At 32.6% G+C, this 12881-nt stretch overlaps 1 protein-coding gene across 1 annotated transcript in view; it reads left to right on the top strand.

Annotated features, from left to right (window-relative positions):
- The first annotated feature begins 1108 nt into the window (after positions 1 to 1108).
- The window catches only part of LOC110027919 (long-chain-fatty-acid--[acyl-carrier-protein] ligase AEE15, chloroplastic-like), a 131990-nt gene continuing 120217 nt past the window's right edge, over positions 1109 to 12881 (top strand). Inside the window, exon 1 of the mRNA XM_020729565.1 lies at positions 1109 to 1410. Within this exon, the coding sequence (XP_020585224.1) occupies positions 1258 to 1410 (153 nt within the window). The 5' untranslated portion in view covers positions 1109 to 1257. The remainder of the gene's footprint in view (positions 1411 to 12881) is intronic.

Raw genomic sequence — 12881 nt, 5'->3', positions numbered from 1 at the left:
CCGACCTTCGTTGACCATCGCCAACTGTCGTCAACCTCCGACAGCCGTCATAAACCAGCACTAACCACCATAGATCACCACCAACTAGACGTACCAACTAGACGTCGTCAATCGATGTTGTAATCTGAAAAATATAGTTACCATTTCCCATTTGTGGGTAAGAGATTTCTATAATCATCAATCAATAGTGAATTTCCACAACTGGGTCAGACCACGTGGTTATTCCCTTACGGGTTTTCCACGTAAAAAAATTCTGGAGTTATCACCACTTGTTTTATTTACATCTGAGTGTGTGCAAAATTCTTGTCTAGTGCTAAGACGATAATCCATTACTCTACCGCCGCGAGTTTTCTGGCACGCATCATTACTTATCATTAAAAAAAAGGGATATTTACATACATATCACACAACTCTTATATATTTACATGTCTAACAGCTAACCCTTCATATTTACATACAGAACACCAATGGCTTATATATTATATGTGCCGTGTTACGTGTATCTCGACCTGTTGGTTGACATCCTCGGCATAAAATCTCTCAGGCCGGAAGTTCGAATCCTCTCTGATACAGTTGGCCTTAACAATGTGCTACTCGAATTATTTGGCACATTATAGTTAGCTAGAGGCTCTTATAATAACCTCTGGCCATACGTTATATATATATATATGACAAAATTATTATAAATATAAATATAAAAAATTTAAGTGTAAAACATGTGAATACACATGAATTATGTGTATGAATGAAAATTTGCCAGCTGTGCCCAGAGTACATACATAGCTCTGTGTGTGAATTTCGAGTAATATACTGTCACGAGAGAATTATTTAAAAGTTATTGAAGTGAAATCGCAGAGATTATTGATGAGTTATTGGTGTATTATTATGAAATTATTGCAGGTTATGCAACGTGAAATGTAATCGTAAAAGTTATTGATAGTTTATTAAGAGTGTAACAACATAAGTTATTAAAAAATTATTGAGAAGTTGTTATGTCGTTTTTAAAATTAATGCTCTAATATCCTTTCAATAACTCCAAATTATACTCCCAATAGCCCCCGCACTACAATAATATCTACAGGAGATGTTATTGGAGTCGAGCACTTAAAGCACTTAATTCCCCACGTGCTCCGTATGTTTTCTGCTCGCTGCTAGCTTTCGAGACTCGCTCGTTTAGGGAAGTTATTTAATTCATCGCCTCTTCCCTTCTCATCCTCATCCTCCCTCGTTTTCTCTGTATCTCTGGTGGAATTCGGCATGCCGATCAGTTTCCATTCTACGCCTGCCATTTCCTTCTTCGATAAGCGGGGAGTTTCCTTACTCTTCCCTACCCGAGTTTTCGACTGGAAGCCATGTTTTGTTGCCGAGTATCGCTGGATGTGGCGACCCAGATTGTTCGCTAGCTTGGAGGTGAGTTCTCACAGTCGCTTAATGCAATTTGATTCTTTTTCGAGGCAGGCGTACATATAGGGTTGGCTGGATCCAATCTCAATCCAAGTCAAGCTTAGTTCATCTACTTCGAATAGAGTTTGACTGTGCCTAGAGTAGGTTCAGTTTTTTTGTTTTCTTCTTTTAAATTAGGAGATTAATTTGTAGTTCAAACTAGCTACGTTCCAACTTTTTTCGAGTATGATTTGAGTGGGGCTTTAGCGATCTTCCATTCAAATTCATAACCCTTATCCTGAATTTACCATCCTCTAGCATTGTACGTAAACTAATGTACTTAATAAACAATTGTATTCACTCTATTAAAAGTTGTTCAAGTTCATTCAATTTAATAATTTGAATAATTGAACTCAATAATATGAGAATTATCATGCATATAGCATCATAAGAGAGAGACATAGAAGATATTGTGCACTCTATCTAGTCTCTTACTAATAGCTAAATGATATGAAATTTTGCTAATTCTCTTGATTATATCAATATGATTAGTAAAATGAGACTAAAGCTTTCTACTTCTTCCAAATCTTGTAAATCCACCCACCGACAAAATCTTAAGGATGATATGTTCTCTAATCTCAAATTCAAATTTTTTATGCTTAAGGTCAAGGTATCTTCACTGATGCTCGTGTGTTGCACACAATCATTCTTAGATCTGATGAATATTCTCTGTATCTGATCCACCTGAAAATAACTTATTTTTAGTGCATGTTTTATAAGCCTTTCATGTACATGTTTGATGGTATTGCACTTTAAATGAAAGTATTTTGCATGTTTTTGGTTTTAGGTACACAAAATGAATATTTAAAGAAAATGAGAAAAAAATAAAGCAAAAATGATAATTTTTGTGTGGCGCTATAGAGCCACCCCTTGGAGCCATAGCGCCCAGACTGACGCTATAGTGTCAGTAACTATCTTTCTAGAAGATACATCGAATTTGACCAAATTTTGGAGGGGTGTTTGAAGCAACCATTAGTTATTTTCTTTTTTTTATTTAATGAGAAGGATTTAACCAAATTTAGAGACGTTTTGGAGCCTCAAAATTTCAATTGGACGACAATAGTGAGTTAGGTTTTACATATTTGTGTTCAAGGATAAGTGTGAGTGTGTTTTAGTGCGAAAAAGTTTGGAGATTGCTTAGAGGAAACTTCAGAAGTTTGCTTGGAGAGAAGACATAAGATATTTTGTATTTGTGTTTGAGTTTTTGTTGTAAGACTTGGATTTCAATGCAAATTTTTTGTTTTTATTTAATCTCCATGAATTCTGAGTAGTTCCGTTTTTTTCTTTTTGCATATGAGACCTAAGCTTATGAGATGAGAATGATTTAAAGTTTTTTTTTACTTTTAAAAATTGTGTTGGTATTTTCACCGAATCTTTATTTACTTTGCAAACTGACTATTTGTGAGGTTAAAATCCGTTGAGAAACATATTGACCTAGGAGGGCTATGATTTCACCCAACTAGTGGATACCATGGATACCACACTTCATCATTCTAGGCAGAGTCATGACGATCACCTAAGGGAGAGTGCAAATAAATAGAATAATAAGTTTTAATGGGCATAAAATTGATTAGATCTAAAGTGACGAGCTAAATTCTTATAAGTTTGATTTAATGTTTAGTACCATGATGCTGAGATTTGGTCTTTACGATGGCATAGGCTAGGGGCATCTCGAGGTGAGAGACTAGATAATACTTATGTGGAGTTGAGATGTTAAAGAATCAGCCCTAAGTTAGCTAATGTTCTTTGAAAACACCGTGATGAAGTAAAGAATAAGATATGTTTTTATTTGTCACAATGTTACAATTTTGTCTTAAATCATCTGAATTCTACGTAGATTAAAATCTCTTTACAAGAGGAAAAACTTTTTCATAATATCCAAGCTTGTTATATTTTGCTAAGTTTTTACATTTAGTTGTTACTTTCTTTTTAGCTACTTTTAGTAGTAATTTTTGGTAAGCATATCATTTTAAATCTTTAATCTTTTTAAATTGCAATTTAAGTAGAATTTATGTAAATTAATTTTAAGAGTTCCGCATTCCTCTTTGGATCGATACTGAGGTTTTTAAAGAAAATCCTATATTATTTGAAGCGATACGTATACTTGCGTAGTACTCATAGTGTGAAAATCTATTATATAATTTATAAATTATTGCGAATGTTCACACTAGCTGTTAGATATAAATTGAGATATATTTTCTGACATAATTAAAAAGATTAAAAATACGCGTAAGTGCGTGTTGGGTCAAGTTTTTGGCGCCGTTGCCAGTGATTGCGATGAAATTTTTTAACTTACAATTTTATTTGAATTTTAGTTTTGAAAATTGAAAATTTAAATAATTTTGAAAAAAATTGAAAATACCAACAAAAATTTTAAAATTAAAAATTAAAAAATATTTTCATTTTTGGTGTGCTATTTTATTTTCTACAATTTTTACATTGTTTATATGTAGTTTAGGATCTGAAAATTTAGTGCCTTACGATTTTAAATTGGAACGAACTATTAAAAAAATTTGAAAACAATGAAAACTTCATAATTCTTAAGAAATGAAAACACATCACAAAACAATATTGAAATTCAAACTATTGAAAATGAACATCATAATTTACAAAAACCGTTACTGGATTATGCGAATCCTACAGTAGATGAAATTCATTTAAATATTCAAATTCTTGCTGTAGAGACTAACTCATTTGAACTTAAACTTTCGATTATACAAATAGTACAAAATAATCAGTTTGGAGGAACACCATCTGAGGATTCAAATTTATATTTAGCTAGTTTTTTAGAACCTTGTGCTACATTTAAATATGTTGGCGTATCAAATGATCCTATCACGCTTAGACTTTTTTTTATTAAAGAATAAAACTAAGATCTGGTTAAATTCATTAGCACATGTATCTATTAGAACCTGAGGAGATTTAACTCAAAATTTTGGCTAAGTATTTTCCGCATTAAAAAATTGCGAAACTCTGAAATTATATTACTTCTTTTACTCAGTATGAAGGAGAATCCGTATACGAAGCTTGAGAAAGACTTAAAGAACTCCTTAGAAAGTGTCGCATTATGATTTACTATACTGATTAATCATTCAAACTTTTTATAATGGGTTAGTAAGATCACTTAGATCTATTATTTATGCTGCTGCTGAAAATTCATTAATGTCTAAGCCCTTTGATGAAGTTTATTCATTAATTAAAGAAATGATTACAAATAATTTTCAATGACCTTCTGATAGGGTAAATCCTAAGAAAGCAGACAACATTCATGATAACGATGCTATCTCAATGATTGTATGCCAAGTTGCTGCATTATCTAAGAAAGACCAAATTGGAATGAATTTTTATCCAACACCCCAAATGGTTGAAGAAAACTCATTAGGACAAATGATTGATTCTCATATTTCAATGAAAACTATAAATGCTATCAACAAACCTAATAACCCATATTCAAATTATTACAACCCAGATTAAAAAAACCATCCTAACTTCAACTGAAACAACAATCATATTAGTGAAAGTCGACAATGGGGTAATACTCTAGTTAACCCATTGAGAAATTTGAGCAACAAGGGTAATGATAACTTTAGACCTACTTGTCCTCCTGGATTTAATCAACAAGTTGAGGAGAAGAAGTTATCTTTGGAAGAACTCAAGTTGCAAATGGGTAATCATTTATAATATCAAAGTGCTGCTATTAAAAATATAAAGAATCAACTGGGGCAAATTGCTAACGTGCTTAGTAATCGGCTTCAGAAAAGAATCAACTGGGGCAAATTGCTAACGTGCTTAGCAATCGGCTTCAGAGAACACTTCCTAGTACACTTCCTAATAATGTAGAGATCAATCTTAAAGAAAAAAGTAAGGAGCCAAAGCAAGTTAAAACTGTCCAACTAAGGAGTGGAAATAAATTAAATGTTGGAGTTCAAAAAGAAATTGAAGTTGAGAGAGAAGTTGAAGAAATCGAAAGACCTGAAAGATTATTCCTAAGAAAACAGAAACACATAATTCTCCATCTAAGATTAATTTAGAAAGACCCCCATCACCTTTTCCTCAAAGACTTAAATAACAAAAATTGGATCAACAATTTTCAAAATTTTTGAAATATTCAAGAAGCTTACAATTAATATCATTTTTGCTGAGGTTTTAGAACAGATGCTAAGCTATGACAAACTTTTGTAAGATATTTTAAATAAAAAAAGAAAGTTGTAGATTATGAGGCTGTTGCACTTAGTGAAAAATACAGTGCAATAATTCAGAAAATGCTTCTTCGAAAACTCAAAGATCCTGGTAGCTTTACCATACCTTGTGTAATTGAAAAGAAATTTTGTGGAAAAGTTTTATGTGATTTAGGAGCGAAAATTAACCTTATGCCTCTATCTATATTCAAAAGGTTAGGTTTATGAGATATTTTTCTCACTACTATAACTCTTCAATTAGCTGATAGAGTTATCACTTATCCTAAAGAGGTTATAGAAGATGTACTGGTTAAAGTGGAAAAATTTATCTTCCCTGTTAATTTTACTGTATTAGATATAGAAGAAGATAAAAAAATTTCTATTATTTTAGGGAGACATTTCCTTGCTACCGGACGAGTAATGATAAATGTGCAAAAAAAGGTGAATTAACAATGAGAGTAAATGACCAGAAAATTACATTTAATGTGCTTAAAACAATGAAGTATCCTGATGGAAAATGCTATAGAATGAATATTATTGAAGATATGATTATTAATCATTTTCAAAATAAATGTGAAGTCATGTTGAGTCAAAAAGATGAAGTCATTTTAGAGAAGAATAAGAAGCAAAGGCTGAAGGAGATTCTGAAAGTGAATCAAATGAGATGATTATTGATGATTTAAATTATATTCAGGAAGAATATGAAATTTTAGATACTGCGGAAAATTGTATACCTTTGATTTCATCTATTGAAAAATCTCATGAGCTTGAGATTAAATTTCTATCTACTCATTTAAAATATATATTTTTTGGGAACTCATCTACATTACCAGTTATTATATCCTCAGATTTGACCGATAAACAATAATGAAAGTTATTAGAAACATTAAAGAATAATAAAAAAACCTTTTGATGAACATTAGATGATATTAAAAAAATCAATCCTTCAATCTGTATGCACCGAATTTCAATCTGTATGCACCGAATTTTGATGGAAGATAATCATAAACCTAGGGCTGATCCTCAAAAGAGAGTGAATCTTATCATGAAAGATGTAGTTAAGAAAGAATTTTTAAAAGTGGTTGGATGCCAAAATTATTTATCCAATATCAGATAGTTCTTGGGTTAGTCCTATTCATTGTGTTCCTAAGAAATGAGGAGTGACTGTGGTTGAAAATGAAAAGAATAAATTAATTTTGACAAGACAAGTTAGTGGATGACGAATCTGTATTGATTATAGAAAATTAAATGTCTTCACTAGGAAAGACCATTTTCATTTACCTTGTCTGGATCAAATGTTGGATAGACTAGTATGATATCGTTATGTTTACTTTTTGGATGAATATTCCGGATACCACTAAATAACTATTGCTCATGAGGATCAAGAGAAAATAACTTTTACAAGTCCTTATAAAACTTTTTCTTTTAGAAGAATGTCATTTGAATTATGTAACGCCCCTGCAACTTTTTAGAGATGCATGATTTTAACTTTGTGTGATCTAATTGAGAAATGAATTGAAATTTTTATGGATTATTTCTCAGTTTTTGGGACTTCTTTTAATTTATGTTTAGATCTTTTAGCAAGAGTTAGCGCTGTGAAGAAATAAACTTTGTTCTCAACTGGAAAAAATATCAATTTATAGTTGCAGGAGGAATAATGTTTGAGCATAAAATTTCTGAAAAAGGCATGAAAGTTGATCCATAAAAAATTCAAGTTATTATCGAATTGCCACCACCTACGAGTGTTAAGAGAATAAGAAGTTTTTTAGGACATGCTTGTTTCTACAGATGTTATATTAAAAACTTTTCAAAAATTTTCAAACCTTTATGCCAATTTTTAGAAAAAGATACGAATTTTAATTTTGATGAAGAGTGTCTAAATGCCTTTAATTTATTAAAAGAGATTAATCACTGCACTTATTATTGTTTCACCTAACTGAACAAAATCTTTTGATTTAATGTGTGATGTTAGTGATGATGCTATTGGAGTTGTTTTACAATAGTGATATGACAAAATGTTCAAAGTGATATACTATGCTAATAAAACCCTTAATGAGACTCAAATTAATCATACTACCACTGAAAAAGAATTATTAACTATAGATTATTAAATTAACTATAGTATTTGCTTTTGATAAATTCAGATCTTATCTTATTGGAACTAAATGTATTGTGCATACTAATCATTCTGCTATTAAGTATTTAATGATGAAGAATGATGTAAAACCACAATTAATTAGACGAGTCATTCTAATGCAAGAATTTGTTTTTCAAGTTGTGGATAGGAAATGTACTGATAATCAAATAACTGATCATTTGTCAAGACTTGAACAGGAAAATGAGAGATTTAAATGATGAAATTAATGAGAGTTTTCCCGATAAACAATTATATGAGATTAATGAATGACAAATTCTGTAGTATTGGTTAGTAATATTTTACCCTATGGATTAGATAGCCATCAAATTAAAAAGTTCATTTAAGATTCAAAATCTTACTTATGGAATGACCCTTATTTATATAAACAATACAATGAATTAATTAATCGAAGACGTGTACCATTAGAAGAAACTCAAGAAATTATTTAGAAATGTCATAAATCAGATTTTGAGGGACATTTTGGAGTAGATAAAACTGCATTTAAGATTTTACAATCTAAATTTTATTGGCTTACATTATTTAGGATATCAGTAATTATGTAAAAATATGTGATCGATGTCAGAGAGTAGTAAATATTTCTAGAAGAGATGAAATGTCCCTAAATTTTACTCTTGAGGTTGAAATCTTTGATGTTTGGGGATTAGATTTCATAGGACTATTTGTACCATCTTTTGAAAAACTTTATATTTTAATAGCTGTGGATTATGTATCTAAGTAGACTGAAACAGTTGCCTTATCTTGTTGTGATGCTAAAAGTGGAGCAAAATTTTTAAGAAAGAATATTTTCACTAGATTTAGAATGCCACGAGTTATCATTACAAATGGGAGAAGTCATTTCAGAAATAAAATGATATAAACATTAACTCAAAAATTTGAGATTAAACGTCGAATTGCCACAGCTTATCATGCTCAGAACAGTGGTTTAACGGAAGTATCTAATCGAGAAATTAAAAGAGTATTAGAAAAAACGGTAAGTCCTAAAATGGCTGATTGGTCTGCTGTCTGCTAGACTTGATAATAGATAATACTTTATGGGCCTATAAGACTGCTTATAAAACACCTATAAGAATGACACCATTTAGACTCATATATGGAAAAATATATCACTTGTCAGTTGAGTTGGAACATAAAGCGTACTAAACAATTAAAGACTTTAATTATACTTTGAAAGATGCTGAAGATAAGCGATTACTGCAATTAAGTGAGCTTTATGAATTAAGAAATGAGGCTTATGAGTGCCAAAATTTATAATGAGAAAACAAGAATTAGACATGATCAAAAGCTTTTGAAAAAGCATTTTGAGCATGGGCAAGAAGTATTGCTTTATAATTCGAGATTGCAATTATTTATAGAAAAACTTAAATCTAGGTGGTCATGACAATTTATTGTGGTAAAATATATCCATATAGAGCAGTTGATATTGAAAATTCAAATACTGGGAGAGTGATTAAGATAAATGGACACAGATTAAAAACGTTCATGAGTAGAGAGGGTCCTGTATTTGAGGAGATCCTAATGTTGGGTCAGATCTAAGTAAAAAAATAGTGAGGAGATCCTAATGTTGGGTCAGATCTAAGTAAAATAATAGTTATGTCGGGCTGACAACGTTAAACCAAGTGCTTTGTGGGAGACAACCCATAGTTATCGGTGTGATTTAGATTTACATTATTGTTGTGATGAGTTCTATATAGTGATTGTGAGTCTTATACAATTTGTTGGCACAAAATATTATTATATTAAAGGACTTGAAGAGTGGAAGAAAGGAATTTGAAAATAGAGAATGTTGGTTTGGCGCTATAGCGCCACAGTTCGAATATCTCCTAAAAACCGCCAAAAATTTGATTTCTCTTTTTCTTCCTCTGTATAAACCGCCTAGGACCGGATTTGAAGTATCCCTATGACATTCCTAAGTATTCTAAAGATATTTGAGAGTGGAAATTTCATTTGAGAGATCATAGAAAACAATGATAATGAGAGATTTGAAGAGAAGAAGTTGTTGCATAAGGATGCTCAACATATTTCAATGGATATCTTGCAATAAGTTTGGAGCGCCTCATGGGAAAACTTGAGAAGATTGAAAGTGAGATTTCTCTTCTGCATTCAAGGGTTGAAAAGTTGTCCCACCATTACGAGCATATAGATTGACAATTGAAACTGAAATTCAATAGTTTAACATGCTGTAAGATAGTTAAGTGACTATGTATAGCTCCAACAAGCAGATCGACGATAAGTTTGCTAAGGAATTTCCTCGTGTTCCTTTCTACCATTACTACGATAAAAATTTTTTGGTGAGTGGAATGTAAAATATCACCACTAATTAGGAGTGGTCCTGGAGGTTGTTTATATATTGATATTTTTGTTTTATGTTGTGTATTTCAGTGTAGTGTGCCTATAGTATTCATTTAAAGACTTAGTGTGGTATGCATTGTATGTGTTGTATGAACATCTGAGTGATGTCTTGGTGTTTGTGATGTTGTATTGAACTTATTACTAATATAAGAAAACGTTTTGTTGTGTTGTGAAAAAGTGGCCTTATATATTTCAATTAAAATTTGCGAATTTGAAATTTTGGTTTGGTGAAGAACTCAATAAGGTATAAAATTGGTCGTTAAAATTTGAAAAAAAGCCTTTATGCATCCTAGAAACTTAGTTGCATTTCTAACTTCAATTAGAAGTATTATAACCTTTACTAATAAAGTCTTTATACAAATCTTTTTTTGATATTCCTTCTAAGTATCTGTTGACCTCATTTTTTAGGTTATTACCTTTTCTTAGGAACCTAGGATCTAGTTCTAGGAACTTCTATTAACTATCTTAGACAACTAGAATTGGTACCCACCCATTTTAGAAATTCCAAACACTTACTTTTCTCCTGTGATGTCTAGCATTTATGGCCCAGGACCATCGTCTTATGTACTAGCGGTTGAGGACTATTATGTGAAGATTCAGGGAGAAATTCCCAATGGGATTTCAAGCCATAGAAAAACCTCGTCACGACTTTTTTGCCACATAACACATCAAATGCACAGAATTCACAGAATTGCACAAGTTCGGACTTCAATTGAGTCTAGGACGGCTGAAAATGCGAACTTCTTCGGATGACCTCCGACGACAAATTGGACTGCGCCAACGCGTTCGAGATACTAATTTTGGTAGGAAAGGACACCCATATTGCCATATTTTTGACATGAGAAAATTTGCACGCAAATTGATGAATTCGTCAAAATGACTTCCGACGGAGAAACGGACCGCGTCAACGCGTTCGGAATGTCAAAAATACCTAAAAAGGACATCGATGTTCGATATGTTACGACGCACAGATAAAACACAAATTCGATTTTTATTTTCCAAAATATTAATTTTTTTTAAAACTTTACCCTAAAAATCATAATCCCATTAAACCTAACCCTATTTATTTTCTCGCCCGCACCCTTCACCATCTGTTCGACCCATTCACGGGTTCGAACAGGTAAAGCGCTTGGCTCGATCCCGCGGCTCGTCTCCCTCTCACCCGTGCCCTAACTTCCATGGTCGATCTACGCGGCTCTCCTTGCCATTCTCGCTCGCGACTCATCTTCTCAAGTCTTCCTCTGTCGATTTGCATACCCGGCTTGTCTCCTCGAGTGTCCCCTTGGTTTTTTGGCTCTCCAATTGGGAGAGGCGGGCTGAGACCGTTCTCCTTCTCGAGGTTGTAATATCTCCTTCTTTACTGTGGCATTTATTCCCCCATGGTGTGATTCGTTGCTAGGGAGGCTGGTTGGTGGCTTTTTCTCCTCTTCTCTCTGTCTATAAAATGATTTCCTAGTCTAGTGTGTTGGGTTGTTGACATTCTTGAGAGAAAAAGAAACATTTTTTTTGAGAGAAGAAGGTTTGGATCTTTACTATTAGGAAAACTACTTCTTCCTGTTTTTGCTATTCGAAGGGAGCTCTTCTTCCTCTCTGTTGGTCGATGCTCTTGTGATTGGAACTTGTTGAGTCGGAAGCTAGAAGCCGTAAGGTCCATTTGCGTGAGGCTTTTCAAAAAAAAAAAAAAATGTTGCCGGGGTTTTTCTTTCAATTTGTTTTAGTAATTTGCTTTAAATCTGCATTAAAAAGAGGTATTCTTTTCCTCTCCTCTATTTTGCAGCATTTCGGATGACATGAAGTATAGAAGCTTATTTTGAAGTTTAAGCATGAATATTTGCTTAGGGTGGTGAGAAATGAAACATGTATATATGGGTTAACTCTACTTTTCTTTTGCTTGAAACATTTGAAAGCATGGCTAGTGTAGTCTAGAAATACATTTTTATTTCTTTATAAATGTCCATGGATGATAAATGGATTAGAAATACATTTAACACTGCCGTTGCCGGTCCCAAGCCCGGATGAGAAACGTGGAGGGTTGCCTTAGGTAGTCGACAGCCAGCGTAAAACTTATCGAAAAAATCATGACATGAATCCTTTTGATCATTGTGTAAGTGCTAGGGCGTCCCCTGTAAGTGACGCGCTGTATAGCCTGAATACAGTGAAAAGTGTGCAAGGGCCGCTACACCGGCGCCCGGGTGTAGTGTTAAATAAGCAAGGGTTCCCACATTACGGGCGAATGCGGGTAAAGAAGTTAGTCCATGAAACTAATGAAACTAATATTAGGATAGGATCTTGGAATATAGGCACTCTCAATGGTAAATTAATGGAATTAGTTGATATTATGATTCATAGGAAAATTAATATCTTATGTATTCAAGAAACTAAGTGGGTGGGAGAAAAGGCTAAGGAGATTGATAATTTAGATTTTAAACTTTGGTATTCTGGTAAGAGTCGCACTAGAAATGGTGTAGGTGTAATTATAGATAAGAGTTTGAAAGATAATGTTGTAAAAATTAATAGAGTTGGTGATAGAATTATAGCCCTTAAGATTATCATTGATACTAAGATTTTTAATATTATAAGCGTTTATTCTCCTCAAGTAGGTTTAGATACAGGGTATAAAGATAAATTTTGGAATGACTTAGAAGACTTAATACAAATGATACCTCTTGAAGAAAGAATTTTTATTGGAGGAGATTTAAATGGACATGTCGGTAGAGTGGTAGAAGATTTCAGAAATATTCATGGTGGCTACG

The sequence above is a fragment of the Phalaenopsis equestris genome, unplaced genomic scaffold (assembly GCF_001263595.1).
Source record: "Phalaenopsis equestris unplaced genomic scaffold, ASM126359v1 Scaffold000468, whole genome shotgun sequence".
In the NCBI taxonomy this organism is placed as follows: Eukaryota; Viridiplantae; Streptophyta; class Magnoliopsida; order Asparagales; family Orchidaceae; genus Phalaenopsis; species Phalaenopsis equestris.
This window is presented reverse-complemented; position numbering and strand designations above follow the sequence as displayed.